Raw genomic sequence first — 18,209 nt, 5'->3', positions numbered from 1 at the left:
ACAGCTTCACTGTTACTTCATATTTTGCAGTGTTCAGACCATCTATTTTTATGTTAATGATTGGCAATGTTTTGCTCATAAGCTGCCCTGAAAATGTTGTTCTTTCCAGTTGTCAGGTAGGATGGAAGAAAGAAAGGCTGAGGGCCTCCCTTCTTTGTAGGGGCCGAGTATGTAGAAATACACGTGTATGTCAACATGGTTATATTCCTAGTTTGCGCCAATGATTCCTTTTTTGTATGAATTCATCATTAATCTAGTACAAACTTCTCTCTCCCTTCGCTTTTGTTGTAATTGTTGTTTTGTTTTTGGTTTCTTTTCCACACCTGCAGCCATTATTCTCTCAAACCACCAGCTGTTGAACTCGGTGGGCTTCGGTGTTTGTAAAGTCGGGGTTGTGAGTCGTAAGCAAAAAGCCGCCCAGGAGGCAGCGCCGCGTGCTCGCAGCTGAGGCCGATTGCAGCGGGGCTGTGCGGGGGGGTCCGTCCCCTCTGCCCTGCCCTCGGGAGGCCCTCGGGAGCGCTGCGTCTGCACGGGGCCCGGAGCGAGGAAACGGGGCTGTGGGAGCCGGTCCGGAGCGGGGCCGCCATGACCATGAGGGGCTGCGGCGCCTCTGCCGTGGAGACGGGCCGATGGGAGCCGGGCTGTGCGGCCTGGAGGAGGCTCTGCGGACACCTTGCTCTGCAGCCTTACAGTATGCGAGGGCGGCTTATGAACGGGAGGGAAACGGGCTTTGTGCACGGGCCAGTAGCGATAGGACGAGGAGGAGTGGTTTTAAACTGAAAGAAGGAAGATTTAGGTCTGATGGGAGGAGGGCATTCCTTTCTCAGAGGGCGGGGAGGCCGTGGCACTGCCCGGAGCTGGGGGGCAGCTGCCCACGGCAGGGCTGGGGCTGAGGGGTCCCTTCCAACCCAACCGTGCAGTGGTTCTCTGGTGTAATTTCTGTTTTAAAGTAGTGCTGAGGGAACAGAATGACTATTGCAAAGAGAAATCAGCTCAGAGGCTGCACGTTTGATGTTTTGTATTTTTCTTTTTTAATAAAATGCTTGGTGATTTAGTATGTTGCAAAGTATACTGTGATAAGTATGTAGCTGATATAAAATAGGCCTTCTATGGTCTTCATATATGTCAAATTGTTCTGTTTATTAATGAACGAATTTTCCAAGTGCCACAGAACATGCCAACAGCATACAGCACTGAACAGTTGTGGAGGAAACGTTAAAGATTCAGAGCCAGACAGAAGGTGGGAACACCAAACTGGGGATGCTCCTGCAACTCTAACTGTTCTTCCCACTCTTCTACATCTGCATTTTCTTTCTGACTTGAATTTTATGATTGAACACTGCTCTCCACTAAATGCTTTAAATATACCCGTGAATGCCCACCAGTAAGATTAAAAGCCACATTACTCCTGAGTATAGTGACATCAATTGTGACCTACTATAATGAGCTGAGAAAGTTTTCATTTTAAAGAGCTGTCCAATGCACATAAAAATGGGTTCCAAAGAGCTTATGACATTCAAACTGCAATGTTAAGGTGAGATTTATGTATCTGGGTTTCCAGAACAAATGAGTGCCCAGTGTGCAAATGCTAACCATGGGGTCTGCGTGCTTCCAGATTCACACGCACGGTAGCATCTGCAGTCATGTGGTGTGAAGTGACTGGAAGGAATTGAGATGAGCCAGAAAAATGTACTTATTGATTTAAAGTGTTTTGTATTAAAATAGAAAAATCCTTTCTAAAATATTGTTCAGGAACATGGAAAGAAGTCTGCTGTTTGTCAGAGAAAATATCAACAGTACTCTGGTTGGCTGAAAGATATATGTAGCACATATGTATCACAGCTGTCCTGTAGCAGTGCTATACTTTACTCAGTTGTGTGAGGCCATCAGGGAGGCCTGGTGCAAGTAGCCTACACTGCAGCACATTCTGCAGATCATTCTGTAGGTACAGCACGTGGCTTTCCTGGATTGGTGTGCTTGTAGGTGGAAGTTTCTGTTTTGTTTGTGGGCATCATTTCAGTGGTTGCATGGATGGGATGTGATTACATAATGAAAGATCTTAGTACAAAAGAAGAACAACTTCTAATTTCCTAATTTATGTATGTAAGGGTTCTTTTTTTTTCCCCCAGTCCATAAATGTGAATATGTTGCTGTTTAAAAAACAACAACAACAAAAAGCCAAGAACCCTGGTGTGGTGGGCTGTGTCTATGTCTAGCTTTTCCAGAATAACATAAGCAAGCAAGGAAGGGAGTTTCTTGATATTGTCTTTAGTTTTTCCTTTTTATGACCTCATGGTTGAACTTCAGGAACTGTTTTCTTATTTAAAAAAAAAAAAATCAGCTGTTGCTCAGGGAAGTGTTGTTAACCATGTTTTTCATCCAGTCTTCTCAGTATTGCCAGACAGATGTGGTGAGTGCTGACACGTGGCCTCTGCCACCACGGACATGGTTGATTCTGAGTCACTGGTGTTACAAGCACATTGAGTATATAAATAATAAATATGGTCCTACTCTGGGAGTGTTTGGCAAGTTTTCATTTTTTATTGCTGGAAGTTTAAAGGTCTGAGAGTACACCAGAACTTGCTCTACTGTTGTAGCGTCTTTTTTCCTTTATTAGTCCTCAGAAGTTGCCTTGTGCAAGGCACAGGTCACCAAAGTGTGTTTGCTGCCTGCGTGCCTCACAGTTTGTGTTGCTGAGGAGTGTAACTGTCAGTGCAGCTTGTTGGAGAAGTTAGTCTGCTGCAGGAAAAATAAGCATCTTGCGTGCGCATCTGTATGCATTTGAAACTGACTCAGGGATCAATGTATTGAATACAGTGTAGGCTGTGGAAACCTCCTGGTTTTCTGATTGGTGGAATCATAGAATCAGTCAGGTTGGAAAAGACCTTCAAGACCATTGAGTCCAACCACAACCCAACCATCCTACCCTAACTCTAACAACCCTCTCTAAATCCCTGGGCACCACATCCAAACGTTCTTAAACACATCCACGGCTGGTGACTCAACCACCTCCCTGGGAAGCCCATTGCAGTGCTTAACCACCCTTTCTGTAAAGAAGTGTTTCCTGATATCCAACCTAAACTTACCCTGGGGCAACTTGAGCCTATTTCCCCTCATCCTGTCACCAGTGAGATGTGCTTCAGGTTGTTCGTAGGAGCTGAAGAACTCTTGTACTGATTTTTCTTTTTTCTGCTTTATTTCATTAGATTGAGTGAACTTTCTGAAGAATCCATATTTTTGGGGTGGAAGATTTTTTGCATTTTCTTTTGATTTCATGCGTTTTGTATGGTATTCTGTAACATTCAGCATCACCTGATTACTTTTTCTTTCCTTCTTCCTCTTGTGTATCCTATGCTAAACGGAGACAGTTTTCAACAGCTTTTCAATGAAAAAAAATAAAATGCATGGGTGCTCCAGAAAGCTTTTTAAGAAAGAGCTGCTCTCTGCAATTGCTTGCATTCTGCTTTCCATACTTGGTAACCAAAGCTAGTTACCTGAAACATCTAAACTGTCTTCCACTGTATAACCTGGATATCTTTTCCTTAATAATTCTCTGAAATCTGCAGCTGCTGCTCACTTGAGGTTAAATGTGAGTTCTGTGTGCAGGGTGGGAGAGATGCACCTGCTCACATGAGTGTGTGGGCAGATACCTCTGCTTATAGCAGTGAGGAGAACTGCAGTAGCACAGAACTTGTTTGGCTCTTCCTTTGTTGGTTAGCAGCATGTTGTATGTCGGTAAAAACCAATGGTGTGTGATACCACATCCCACATCACCACCTGCTCTGCTTCTGTGGTTTGGAGCCTCCAGCTGACCGGGCTGCTCTGCAGCTCCCACAGCTGTGCTGATGAGCTCAGGACAGGAGCTGGAACTTTACTCTCTTTTTGCCTGGGTGTCTTACAGCAATGTACACAGGTTTAGCCTTGTAACCTTAATTACACGTGGAATGTGGAGAATGCTGAATTATTACTTTTTATTTTTTTTTTTAATAAGACAGTGAACTCTTGATTGCTTTGTTCAAGTATTGAAACATTTTTTCTGCTTTGAGGCTTGGCTTAAACAAGCTGCATTGCAGGGAAAAATAAAAGAAAAAAGTATTTGGTTACCTCCCTGTTCTATTTAAATTGATCCATCCTGTATTCTGTTTGGCTTTGTGTGAGTGGCCAATACTGATGCTGCATTTCTTTCTGTTATCCTTTAGGAGCAACACGTAAAATGTTAAAGGCAGTTTTAAAGAAGAGCCGAGAGGGTGGAAAAGGGAGCAAAAAAGAATCAGGTATGAATATTCATTACAGAGGATGACTCATATTCCCCATGGTAGGTTCACCTGTGCTGCTGGCCCTCTGCTCAGACAGGAATGGTTACATGCAGAGCACTCATCTGTGTGAGGAGGAGGCTTAAAGCTGCCTGGGAGTGCACACCCAGTGCATTTGTTCCTGAGTTGCTGCTAGGAAGAAGGGCAGATTGGAGCACCTTGCTCTTCGTTCTTACCATAGAAGTACTGAGTGCAGGATGGATGGATGGATGGTTCAGAGAGAGATTTGGGTTACTATTTCTTGTGGGTCTTATACATTGTGTTTTGAGCAGTTTTGTTTGTTTGCTTCAGCTGTCCAAAGTTGGCAACTGCCTGCGTTGTGGAAATCTGTATTTTTCCTATTAAGCAAAAGATCATTAGATATAAAATACTTATAATAGATTTCAACTTAAAAAGAAGAGAAAATCTCGTGTATTACATTTCTGCAGAACATGCTCCATTATTTCAGTTGGCTTTTTAGTAACATGAGCATTGTCATTCTGTTGACCCAGTATCAGGCCTGAAGGAACATGAATAATGGAAGCATTGTGCTTAGTTCACAGCATTCCTCCTGCACTAAAATCCCATCAGAAGTTTAACATCAAATGTAGCACATAGCACACATGAAAACTTGATTAATTTCAGTAGAATTTAATGTGGTAAGTAGTTGGGATTTTTCTGTTTTCCATTTTAAAGTCTTTGTTGCACTTCTGTATAGTGCTCAAAAAGTGTTGTATCAACAAAAAGCTGATGTTTAGAATGTAGTGCTGCAGTGCTGCAAAAGCTGAAAATCTGGAGAAATAAGAATGGGATCAGTGCTTATGATTTCTGTACGATGAAATAGAAGGTATGGAAATACTTATGTGCTGATATGCACCCAGTGGTTAGGGATTGTCTTCATATTCAGATTTTTTAATAGGGGTAACAAAAAGGTTCTATTATCAATAATTTTTTCTCAGATTTTATTCAGTTCTACTGTAGATCAGATTTTACTACATTGCTCCTTTGAGACCACATTTCCTTTGTTTTTCCTTCTAAAAGGAAATTCTGGTATCTACACATGAAATATCTTTGACTTAAATATGATATAGTGTTATTTCTGTGTTACGCTGTGCTATGTCCTGGTGTACATTTAGTTATTTTCTGAATATATGTAATCTCCTTATTGACGTTATAGACTAAATGAGTTGCAGGAAAATTGTGAATTTGAGATTTATTCCTCTTTTTACATATGCTCCTTTACAATTAGGAAATGGATTGTGGTCGGTATTTTTATTGAAAAATAGAATGGCTTTCAAAGGCATGTAACTCTTGCTGAGTTGTGATTGCTTGTATAATATTCTGCCATTCATGTTTTTCTTTCTGCTGCTAGAACTTTGAATTATAGTGTTTACGTTTACTGATGTGAGTTTGTTTTTTTTTTTTGCTAATGGCAACTAAGTTGCTACTTTAAAATCAAAGTGAAGCTCCTATGCAAGAAGGCGTAATCTTTTATTAAAGTCTCTATTTAATCATTAGTTATTTAATCATTAGTTCCACATGACATCCTGGTCATCAGATTAGAATAAAAATGAATTTGATGGATGGACCACTCACTGGATAAGGAATTGGCTGAATGGTTGTGCTCAGAGAGTTGCAGTCAGTGGCTCAGTGTTCCAGTGGAGACCGGTGATGAGTGGCATTCCTCAGGGATTGGTGCAAGGTCTGGTGTTATTGAACATCTTTGTAGGTGACATGGACAGTGGGATCAAGTGCCAAGTTTGCAGACGACACCAAGCTGAGTGGTGCAGTCAACACGCTAGAAGGAAGGGATGCCATCCAGACGGACCTGGACAGGCTGGAGAGGTGGGTCCTTGCCAACCTCATGAGGTTCAACAAGGCCAAGTGCAAAGTCCTGTACCTGGGTTGGGGCAATCCCAAGCGCAGGTATAGGTTGGGCAAAGAATGGCTTGAAAGCAGCCCTGAGGAGAAAGATCTGGGGTGTCAGCTGATGAAAGATTCAACATGAGCTGGCAATGTTCCCCTGCAGCCCAGAAGGCCAACTTACTGTGGGCTGCATCGAGAGGAATGTGAGCATCAGGGCGAGGGAGGTGATTCTGCCCCTCTGCTCTGCTCTCACGAGACCCCACCTGGAGCACTGCGTCCAGTTGTGGAGCATCCAACACAAGAAGGACGTGGAGCTGTTGGAGCAGGTCCAGAGGAGGGCCACAAAGATGGTCAGAGGGCTGGAGCACCTCCCCTGTGGGGCAGGCTGAGAGCTGGGGCTCCTCAGCCTGCAGAAAGCTCAAAGGAGACCTTACAGCAGCCTTCCAGTACCTTAAGGGCCTACAGGAAAGGTGGGGAGGGACTTCTTGTAAGGGTGGGTAGTGACAGGACAAAGGGAAATGGTTTTATACTGGAAGAGGGTAGATTTAGACTAGATATTAAGAAGAAATTCTTCACTGTGAGAATGGTGAGACACAGAACAGGCTGCCCAGTGAGGCTGTGGATGTTCCCTCCCTGGAAGCACTCAAATCCAGGCTGCACGGGGCTGTGAGCAGCCTGGGCTGGAGGGAGGCGTTCCTGCCTGTAGCAGGGAGTTGGAACGAGATGATCTTAAAGGTTCTTCCAACCCAAACCACTCTGATTCTATGAAAATTACTTGCCTGTATGTAACTTGTTTAGTTGGAATGGTTTTTTTGGTCACCACTTTTCACGCATTGTCTCATTAAACATTGGTATCTGACTGATACGCTTGCAACTAAGCTCAGAGCAATGAGAGCTTCAGATAACCTCTTAGCCAATCAAAGGATTGAGATCCTTGAATAAAACAAGTTTGCGTTTTAAAACCAAGTATGTGTATTCAAATGACATTTTCTGTCTGGACTCTCTATGATGTTAGGCTTTAAATTTTAAGTGCGAAGGGACTTTCTGCCAGGTTAAGCACCTACCACTAGCTGGAGCATTGAACTTTTACTGGAATACTTCTAAGTTTCAGTGTGACTTTTGCTTGTTACTCTAAAAATATTTTGCAACAGAAGAGGCTTTGTTCCATGCTTAAAACATGGAACTGTTTTTGATTGTTCTGTGTTGCTTTGCCCATGTTCTGTGGCTGCTGATGGTCCTTTTTTTTTTTTTTTTTTTTTTTGCTGAGCAGTGAGTATTTTATGGTGACTGCTTTTTACCAGGAGCTAATTCCAGTAATAAATCCTGCATACGTTTAGAAGGGAAAAAGGAAACCAATCCTCTCCTTGAAGCGCATAAATAGAAATTTCTTCAGTGACCCCAGTAACTTCTGCTCGTCACTTTTTTTTCTTTAAAGCATCTTAAAAAAAAAAAAAAAAAGTTATCACTACAGGAAAATGTATTTTGTGTGCAGAAAAAGTAATCCAGATTTCAGATTTAACTGTCAGAAAGTGGGCAGATAAACCCAAGTACAAGCACAACTGACAAAGGTTGTCCATTTGGTTCTTTGAACTTTTATTCTAATTTTTACTTGCTTTGTTTCTCACTTGAGGCTCTTCACTTCTGCCCAGTTACTTAGGCTGTAATGAATTTGCTTCCCCTTCCAGGCTAGTTTCTCCTGTTTTTTGGCCAGTCCATACCTCATTCTCAAAAGCAAGAGAATTAAATATTGATTTTCTTTAATGGAATCATTTTACATGACGGAAGCCTATTCGTATCCCAGAAAGATCACCAATGAACTGCTTCACTTCCTATGAGTTTTTCTTCAACTCCTGAATTGTGTGTGTGGTTACCTTGTCCATAGTGCAAAGACTCAGTCCTTTGGTGCCCTCTGTTCTAGATTCTTTTCTCATTGTATTGAATCAGCTGTGTATGCACATGCAGGTGTTTTCATTTTGAAAGGCACAAATACCTTAAAGAGCAACTGTCAGTGTTGCACAGTCAAAATGAAGCGCTGTTTACACTTTCAGGTGAGAGTTCTGTCCACTGCTGCTCATCAATTCTATTGAAAAGTAGGATGGGAATGGAACACAGAGGGAAATGGTTCCTTAAAACATCAAAAATGATGGGTTTGGTAATCCTTGTTTTTCGTTTTCTTAGACATAGCAGTACATTATTCTCAGAAGTGCTGGATTGTATTCCTGATGCCATACAGCTAATGCCCTTTTTCCCCACAGCTATTTCCTTCTGATTATGTCTGTAAAGTCTTCACTTTCCTTTATCATTTGTTAGGCTTCAGTGTGCCCCACCAGCTATTTTGCCAGAGTAGAAGTTGCTAATACTGTCAGGAATAACTTGTGTTTCTGTGTGGGGTATTTCTGTTTGCAGAGGCCGTGTTACGCAGTGCTGCACAGACATGCACATTGGTACAGTTTGTTACTTGTGCTCTCCCTGAGAGCTGGTTTTCACAGAGTTGTCATGAGGCCTTGAGTGCATTGAGAGCCATGTGTAAAGCAGCTAAGAAAGTCACCCAGCAGTAGTTTTGATCTTTTGCACGCTCCCCCTGTCAACTTTGCTTAATTCTGTCTCAACTCAGAGCGTTATACTTCTTCTGAAACAGCAAAGAAGTTATGCCTTTTAAGCTCATGTTTTTGGCTTGCCATGCTGAAGAGGCTTCAAACAGCTTTAGAGAGTTTGTGGTGAGTGTATATGCAGAAGTTATTGTGGAATCACTCTGGTACAGGGCCAGGTCATATTTTGATAATCTCCAAGGATGGAGACTGCAGCCTTTTCTGCTGTTCAACAACCCTCACTGTTTTTAACACCGAAACACTAGAGTTAGACAGATGTAATGATTTCTCTATTCCAACAAATGCCAGGGCAGTTTGCAGACAAAGCGTGTGCAAACAGGTTGAGTTTGAGGCAGCCACCAGGTTTAATGCTGGGAGTGACCTCTTATGTAGAGAACACTGATTTCTCTATTGTCTTAACTGCTTGTTGAACCCTGAGGATTGTTGACGTAGGACAGCAGTGACCTTGCTAGGCGTGCACCTCTGCAGCAGTTCTGTTAATGTTTTCTTTTTCTGACAGAAGTTAGCTGTGGTACTCGGGTTTTTACCAGCTTCTGATTTCATGCTTAGAATTTGCTACAGTAACTTGAAGTTCTTAGCAGTCAGGTAGCAAAGTTTGTTCTTTGCTTCTTTGCTGTCCAGTTTACACCAAAGTTAGGCTTAATCAGATCTGGGCAGTTACAGTCCTTGTTTGTTTGAGAAGTGCTATTGGTGCTCTGTACATCCTGGCGTGCTTGCTAGGAAGCTTTTTAAGCAACAAAATCCTGTAGAGCTTTTTTTTAAAAAAACATCCATAAACAGACTCCTTTTATTATAGCAGAATTTCTTAATCAGAAATGCGTTTTGAAGTGAGCTAAGAGTCTTCTGTTTCACTTAGGCAGGTAAATTAAGGGAACAAATACAAAATCACCCACCTCAGAAGTAGACATTGAGTGATGTCAGTGGAATACTGTCTGCTGTGCAGTTGCTGCCAATATTCAGACGTAGGGAACCTGCATTTTGGTTGGGTAAGTTTTCTGTTTTGAAGATAGAGATCCTTTTTTTTTTCATGACAAAATCACCTGATTTCTGGCATCAACACCATACTGTAGTTTGTATATAATCTGGTAAAGTAGTTGAAGTTCTTTGGTTTCTAAGAAACTTGTAGTGAATGAAGAATGTACTTTATTATGTCTCATACTGACATAAATACTGGAAAGGTTTTCATTTTAGTTATCCTCTCTGTTCAAAAGAAGGATTAGTTTAATTTAAAATTCAAGATGTAGATCCTAATATCCTTAAAATACCAAATCATTCCGTTAGTCTGCCTTCCTTGTATCTATTTGCATCTTAAAAAACAAGCAAACAAACAAAACCAAGAAAACAACACATTATTAATCTGATGATGCCTTTCAGTTGCATCCCAAGGTGCAACTAAACTGTGATTTGATTTCCATTGCCTGTAGCTAACAGCTTTTAGAAAGGCATTGGAGGAGCAGCTTCTGCTTTCTTGGAATGGCTCATGTTTGATGGCTGTCCTCTGCAGTTCTATAGTATCCCAACCAGGTTTTAATTAGAACCTGCCATCCTGCCATTTTTTTCTGCTGCAGCAGTTAGTGTTTAAAAATGTTCCAACCTCACTGAGGAAATGATGTCCTCAGAGCTTGAGACCAGTATGGTTGGGCTTTCTCAGGGCTTGTGTTGTAATAGCATATATAAGAATGACAACAAGTGAAAGCAAGTTTAAAATTAGAAAAATAATTGAAAAGGAGTATTTCAGTGAAGCATGTTTTGGATGTTTGTTTGCTTGTTTTAATCACATTGCTCTTAGAATCTGAGTCATGATCTGTGTACCTGTCCCCACGGTACCTCTGCAGTGTCAGGGAAATACAATCAGCAGGAAAAAAAAAGTAGAAAAGAAAAAAAATGGTGAGACATGAATAGATTGTAAAACATCTTCAAAGTTATTGCCATAATCAAATCATCTCAATTTAATGATTGAAGATATGCCACAGCAGTGTATTCAGGGCTTTTGTAGCCCTTGATTTTGCAGGGCTTTTCCGTAATGTGTCATTTCATGTACAGTCGAGAAGGACAAATTAAAATCCACGCAGTTTATTGAGAAAACAGTGAGTTAGCAACAGTTTGCTGCTTCATAGTACAGGGGAGTCGTGGGTGGACTTGCTAACCCTGAAGGGGGAGGAAGTCATTTTGGTGTTTGGTCTCCTGTCTCTTGTGCTGTCTCAGTAGCATTCCAGCTGGAATACTTACAGAAATTGCAAATCGCTGCCTCAGCAGCATATCCAATTAGAAATTCTTAATAACACTGTTTTCTCATTGTGGTTACTTGCATTACTGTGCTGCTTCCGTGCTTTTTCTTCATGTCCAGAAACCAGAATGAACATTGTAATCGTTTTTCAGTGTGGTTCAGCAAATAGAGGGGTGAGGCCGTGGCACTGCATGGAGCTGAGCTGCCCCGTCCCAGAGCTGGGGGGCAGCCAGCCCACGGCAGGGCTGGGCTGAGGGGTTCCTTCCAACCCAGCCATGTTTAAAAACAGCTACTGTCAGTTTAATTTTGGAAAGAACAGAGGAAAAGATCCTTAGCCTTTTGGCTTCTATCAAAAGGAAATGAGAACGTAGCGACTCAGGTATGAGATTTTTTTTGAATGTCAAAATGTGTGTAGTTCTGTTCTCTAAAATGTTCAGGTTTTTTATTCTAATTCTATACTTGGACAGTACTTGTTTTTGAGATGGGTGTATTACAGCACTTTGTTGAAATACTGAAGCCACTTTTCTTGTTCCCAGGATTTAAAACCAATAGCTGTACTCCTGTAATAGTTGTAATGTAATTTTATAATTAATACAAAGTTCATTAAGTATTTATTTTAATTTCTGTCCTGATTTAAGCTGGAGTTGTTCATTTAAATCAGTGCCTGTTACTGTGACTTTTATTTGAAGAAAGAGGAGAACTTTTGGAAGGTGATGGTTAAGTTGATTTCAAAGGTATAAAAGAGTAAGTTTCACACTTATGAAAGTCAAGAAAAGTTTGACTCTGGCATAGCATTCTTCAGGGTTGTTTATCTCACAAATGCGTGTACGTAGCTGTCATGTATGGCTCTTGTGAGAAAAATAGTATGTCTAGGAAAAATGTCATCTGAAGGACGTGCACCCTTGGAAACCTGCAACTAGGTTTTAAACTTCGCGCCCATTTGGCTTGGTGCAGACTTCTGCAAAAGAGAGTGGTGACTGAATAGACAAACGTTTTTACTTTTAGCAAAGGAATTGTTTGTTTGTGCCTTCTGACAGCGTGGGCGTTCCCTGTGAGCAGGCTAAGCTGCCTGTGGGGCGTCATGGCAGAAGAGCAGCTCTTCAGAATTGAAGGCAGCAAGCAAATGACAGCAGTGAACAAGAAAGGCAGATCTGAGGGAGGCACATTGATCTGAAATGTTTCCTTTCTGTAAGATAATAAACCATAATAAGGAAACCTTATTTCAAAAGCAGTCACTTCTGCTTTCTTTGTTGTTCTGTTTTTCTTCTAGTTCTGCTTTGGGTTCCCGTACTTCAGCCGTGCTGCTTGTCGCACTGTGGATCTCTGTGAAAAATATTCCGAGTATTTTCTTTCCTCTCTCTATCAATTTTGTTTTATGTTTCACACTGATTCAGTTTTGTGTAAATTATTGAGCAGTACCCTACTTGGGATAGTAAGAAAAGCAGCTGTAGTTAGATGCCAACCTTTTGCTTTTCAGCTATTTCTGTCATGTGACGAGGAGGAACTCAGCACTTTCTGCATGTGTTTCTGCTGTCTTTCATTCTTGTAAGCATATATTTTCTTCTGTTTTGAAAACATATTTTTGACTGTTCCAATGCTGTATTTCTTGCACCGGTAGGATAGATCTCCTTCCTGCGCATTTGCCTATTTTGATCTGCTACTTAGTGTTGTGAACCAATACTTGGTTTGTTCCTAATAGAAAATAAAGCATTTTGCTGTCAAATTGCATTTAACTGGACTTCTCTGTTTTGGAACAGAACGATGACTAGGCTAAGCCTAGAGCGGTTTTGTGTGAGTGTTTCCTTGTCAGACACTTCCATCTGTGTGTATGGAGTCACCAGACTAAACTTCTAACTGCTTCAGCACGCAGTGCACTTTCAGATGGTCGCTGAATTTCAGGGTATCACGCTGATCCTGATAAGTCTTTCAGCAGTAGATATCCTTTTGTCTTTGTAAGAAATGTAGTTTTGCCTCTGAGGATGAAATCTGGAAAGCTGCAATTTTGTTTAAAGTGAAGTTTTTCTTCCCGCTTGCTGTCTTTATTACGGTGAAATAAAATCTCACTTAGTTGTGCATTTAAATTTTCCAGCAAATTTCCTGTTTGGATTCTGTAGTGGCAGGTACACAGTGAGAAAAGAGGGATCATGCTGGCTTGTTGATGGCAACTAAATGTTTTTCTGTGTTAAATATCTGTATCTTGTTATATCACGTCATGGGTGTTAACATTTTATTTTTAGCAGGAGACTCCTGCCCAGAGAATGCTTTGCAGAGCGTTGCAGCATCCGGCCACAGTGCAGATCTTCCCACTGGCAATCAGCACATCCTGGGGGATGCTTACAGGATGAACTTGGCTAAAGGAGTCTCAATGTCTTTGCCATCTTCACCTCTGCTGCCACGCCAGTCTTACTTGATGCAGTCACGATCAAACAAGAAGTCCCCAGGTAAAATGAAATTGATGTGCAACTAAAACCTTTGTAGTATTTTGACTCAATTTATGACTTAAAGTAAAAGTAACACTTTTTAACATTTTATATTTTACATGATCTTTTTCAATAAAAAAATGAAAAGTGAAAGCTTTTTTGCATGTTCTCATGTAAAGAAGATAATTGGTGGTTAAATGGACTATATTATTTCAAATAGCAAATAATTATTCTAATTTTTATAGCAGATTTTTTTTTAAATGTCTGAATATGCTTAAAACTGATACTTTATGGTTAATATTTCAGTTAGTAGAAAAATCAGCTGCAAAATTGTACATGTCATTAACAGTGTTGTTACTGATTATTGTTTTAAGGGAATACTTGCTTCAGAGTGTTGCTTATGTTTTACAGCTAATTTATTTTGTGTCTATGAATATGAAATATTAATAGATATATTGCTGTTGAAGTGATTTTCAGTCTGTTCTTAGTAGTGACCATGTGCTTATGTGTATGCCTTACTAAATAAGGTACTCCATCTGCTTCCCTTTTATCAGCATTCTGCACATATAAATCATTCCAACACTCTAACATCAGTTGACTTGATTCAGGTCAAGTGTCACAAGATTCAGGCAAGTGTCAGGTGAAATTGTCCATATTATTGAGCAAACACTCAGCAGTTTTGAAATTCTTTGTTGTAAAGCTTACGAAGTGTAAGAAGAGGACTGGCAAAAGTGGTTTTTGGGTGGCACTGAGAAAGGCCTTGATAAACAACCATCTTACAGGAAATTAAAGAAAATTTAAAGAAATAGGAGAGGATAGCAAATACAAGTGTTCTTATTTTGACTATCAGTATTTACAGTCCAGGCAAAAATCTGTGGCACAGAAAGTAGGACTTCATGTTTTAATGTAGAGGGAAACATGTTGGCTTTTTTTGCCGAAGACTTAAGTGAGCCTTGGGATCTAACTCCTTGTTCTGTTGCTGTTGGGAAGACTGGACTGCATTTGAGATGATATCTAGCCAACATTGCAGCTCAGTTTCCTTTAGTGACACGCTTTTATAAGTGTAGTAGAGACTGCTGTTTCTCTCGCGGAAAATGCTTAACAGTCCCTACATTTCAAAAGGGAAGCCATATTCACACCTTCAGAATCATTCCACTGTGATCAACAGACCAAAAAATAAAACAGACACAGAAGATAGAGAAGATTCCCTATGAAGCGTTTTGAATACATTGGCATTTCTGTGCCGTTGTTTTGGATGAATGCCTAACTAGATACCTAGCCAGTAGAGACATTCTGTGCTATTCCTTTGAGTTTCAACAAATTGAAGCTGATGGAAAATGATTTGATACAAATGATCAGGCTAGCATCCATAAGTAATAAAAAGCAAGGACGCTAGCTGTACTAATTGCAAAGCACTCTGTTCAGTAGCATATTAAGAACTTTTCTGTGAGAGTGACGGAACAGTGGAGCAGGTTGCCCAGAGAGACTGTGGCATATCTGAAGATATTCAGGTCCCATCTGGATGCCTACTTGTGTGATTTAGTGCAGGGAGGCTGCTTTAGCAGGATTGGACTCCATGATCTCTAGCTGTCGCTTCCAACCCTTGCAATTCTGTGCCATGAACAGTATCTTGAGGTTTTATTCACGATATTATGGATGAAAGCAGCAAGGATTGCAAGGAGAGTTAAAGAAGCATCCTGAAGTTCAGATGTAATGAAGCTGTTCTAATGAAACTACTACTCAGTGAGGTAAATTTCACAATATTGTTAATACTTCTGAACATCTCTGAAAATATCCAAGGCAGTAAACCAAAGGAAGAAAATTGTCCATTGAAATATTGTTCTGCCTTAGTTTCTTTCTGTAGTTGTAATTCATCTCATAACCCAGGTGTGCTGATGGTCTTATGTATATAACATGATACATTTGTGTAACTTACTTCCTTGAGCTGAAATTCTGTTTAGTATCAGCTAGACTGAAACAATATTCCATGTATTCAGAGATAACGATTGAAAAGTGTATCACTAAATACTATCTGTTTTTTAATTAAGAATTTTTCCCAGGTCTTTATTGAGCCCATTACCTACCGAATTTTGGTTAATAAATTAAAATCAGTCATGTTTCTCTAGCAATAAGTTTCAGAGCTATACATTCAGAAATAGAAGCTATAGTTCACCAATAGTTACTTGCTCTTAAAATGTGTTTTTGAGGGCTGCATACTGAGAACATTTCTACTTTTCTAGCAAATGTATCCCTTTGTCTTGTCCTGCATCTCTGTTTGTTGTTAAAAATGAGTACTTAATTATGCTTATGTCATCAGTGGAAAAATATTTTTTTTCCTGATTAAATTATTTTAAAATATTGTGTAGAATAACACTGCAATGGAGATAACAGTTTGCTTTTACTGTTTCTCCTTTCCTTGCTATTTCTGCATATTTCCAAGTAAGTGTTAATCTGTGACTTTGGAGGGATATTTTTAAATTATTTTTCTTTGGTTGTTTTCTCTGCTGCCTGAGCAGAAAGCTTTACTATCTCTTGTCACTTCTTCAAATGTAGCAGCATTTTGAGGTGGATATGGGCAAAACTTTTCCTTGCATAGTTGCTTCATCCACTCACAATCTGGTTATTTTTGCTGAAAAAAACAGCATTTCTGCTCCACCAAAAGTGATTCAGTTAATGTTGGAGGTATGTTTTAAACGTCATTTCCTACCTTTACAGAGAGTTGCGCGTTCATAGATAGTGTTTGGAAGAAAGCAAGTTCTTTAACTGTGTCCCGTTAAGCAGATGGTATTGCAGATGTTTTGAACATGTTAGTAAATTTTGGAAATGTACTACACCATGTAGTGGGGGAGTGGGAGGGCAAACAAAAAAAACAACACAGAAAAACAGAAAACAGTTTGTAAAACAGTGTTCAAGTAGCATTCATATCCCAACGGGAACAGTTTAAGGTATGATTTTAAGTTACATTAAAAGAAATATTTCCTCATTGCTGTCAGGCATATTATCCTTAATCAGGTGCACATTTGCTAATTCTGAAGGGTTATTTTACCTTCTAGATTGTTTCCATTTTCTTTTAGTTATCTAATATGCAATAGTTGGAAATAGGTTACACTTGAAATGAGTTTCCCTTTGAATGTTGTGTACCTTCAGGTAGTTCTTGACTCCAGGTTCAGGCAATAGCATGCTTTTGCCAGAAAGTATTAGCTGCACGTGTGCTGTGGGTAGTATGTTGGTTTTGCTCTGTCCCTTTAGACTAAGAGGATTTTGTGCCATCATAGACATATCTGTTCCATGAATAATGTAATTATCAGCTCTTCAGTTTGGAGACATTCATATTTAGCAAGTTTAGAGGCATCTGTTCAGAACAGATTTGGAAACTGCTAGTCTGGGGATTCCCTGGACTTGGCTTTAATGTCTTTTTGAAACTGCTGTTGTGATCACTGGCAAGGCACTTTTCTTTCCCTTTCTTTTATGCACTACCACTCTAGGTAGGAATTCAGGATTGAGCCTGAACTGATCTGTCTGAAATTATTCCTCATGTGTTAGGACATTGGTTCATTATAGATGGGTGTGTTGATAAATGTGCACAACTGACAGAGGTACCTTGGCTGCAGTGCATGCATGGTAATAACTGCCTTTTTGCCAGTCAGTCTGCAAGTAGTTCAGCTCCTAGAACTTCATTATCCATGGACAGGCAGAACCACAGGAGAATAAGCTGAGCTTCTGAACTGGAACGCAGAAGGCTCTACAATCCTGTTTGCACAACCTACTGTGAGTGACACTGTGTTTTAATTATTTGCATAGGAGGTGGGGAAGCTTTTTGTTTGAAGAGCTTGGAAGAGTACCAGTGCTTCTGGATCTGGTTCAATCCTCAACTGTAACTATAAAAGGAGGGAAGAGAGAAACGATATCTTAACATACTAAGGAGCCAAAAAATACTGGCAGAGTTAAAGCTACTGGTTTGTTGGAGTCAAAAGCTTCCTTAATGAAAGAGTTGATGAGGTGGAAAAAGGAGCAGAAAAAAGCAGGGTAAGGAAGAATTTTTCAGCATGAGATCTCTGTCTGGGAAAGGGATCAGTAAGTCACAGTAAGTCAGTCAGTCTCACATCTGTGTCAGGAAAGGTCATGGAGCAGATCCTCCTGGAAGCTATGCTAATGCACGTGGAAAGCAGGGAGCTGATACAGGAGAACCAGCATGTCTTCATCAAGGACAAATCCTGCTTGACCAACCTAGTAGCCTTTTATGATGTTGCCTCTGCAATCCGTGGACAAGGGAAGAGCCACTGATGTCATTTATCTGGACTTCAGTAGGGCCTTTGACAAGGTACCCACAGCATTCTCACAAAGTAGGGTCAGCTGAGGGCATTACCTAGTCTGATCTTGAAAACTTTCAATGATGAGACTACGCGGCCTGCCTGAGTAACAAGTTCCAGTGCTTGGCAGGGAAGTGCTCCAGTCCATAACTGTTTTGGTGGTTCTCCAGTAGCAGCAGGAGCTCTTGCTATCAGCTTCTTTTTCCAGTTTTACCTTTGAGTGGACTTTGGCTTTCATAACATTGTCCCTACATGCCCAACAGTATTTCTGAGTTCCTCCCTTTCTCCTGTTACCAGCTCCTTTTTGTACTGAAGCAGAGCTGTGAGCAAAGCCAAACTCCTGTTTGTTGCAGTATCAGGGTGGACTGGTTTTCTGCTTGGTGGAGACTGTTATTAAAGACCTACCAATATCCTGAGCTCTTTCAACCCTGAATTGCTTGAATAAGCTTGAGGCAGCTCTCTTGAAGTTCAGGCTTTGTAGTCTG

General features: G+C 40.6%; 1 protein-coding gene across 3 annotated transcripts in view; it reads left to right on the top strand.

The window, feature by feature from the left end:
- Positions 1 to 18,209, top strand: part of TANC1 (tetratricopeptide repeat, ankyrin repeat and coiled-coil containing 1) — a 70,134-nt gene that overhangs the window by 16,999 nt on the left and 34,926 nt on the right. For 2 of the 3 annotated variants that reach the window (XM_042877944.1, XM_042877945.1), the window contains exons 2-3: positions 4,200 to 4,274; positions 13,232 to 13,435. In XM_042877944.1, the coding sequence (XP_042733878.1) occupies positions 4,214 to 4,274; positions 13,232 to 13,435 (265 nt within the window). In that variant the 5' untranslated portion in view covers positions 4,200 to 4,213. The remainder of the gene's footprint in view (positions 1 to 4,199; positions 4,275 to 13,231; positions 13,436 to 18,209) is intronic. The other variant, XM_042877946.1, reaches the window with a different exon arrangement.

This window comes from Lagopus leucura, unplaced genomic scaffold (assembly GCF_019238085.1).
Source record: "Lagopus leucura isolate 7727_CA_CO unplaced genomic scaffold, USGS_WTPT01 Super-Scaffold_100019, whole genome shotgun sequence".
Taxonomy (NCBI): Eukaryota; Metazoa; Chordata; class Aves; order Galliformes; family Phasianidae; genus Lagopus; species Lagopus leucura.
This window is presented reverse-complemented; position numbering and strand designations above follow the sequence as displayed.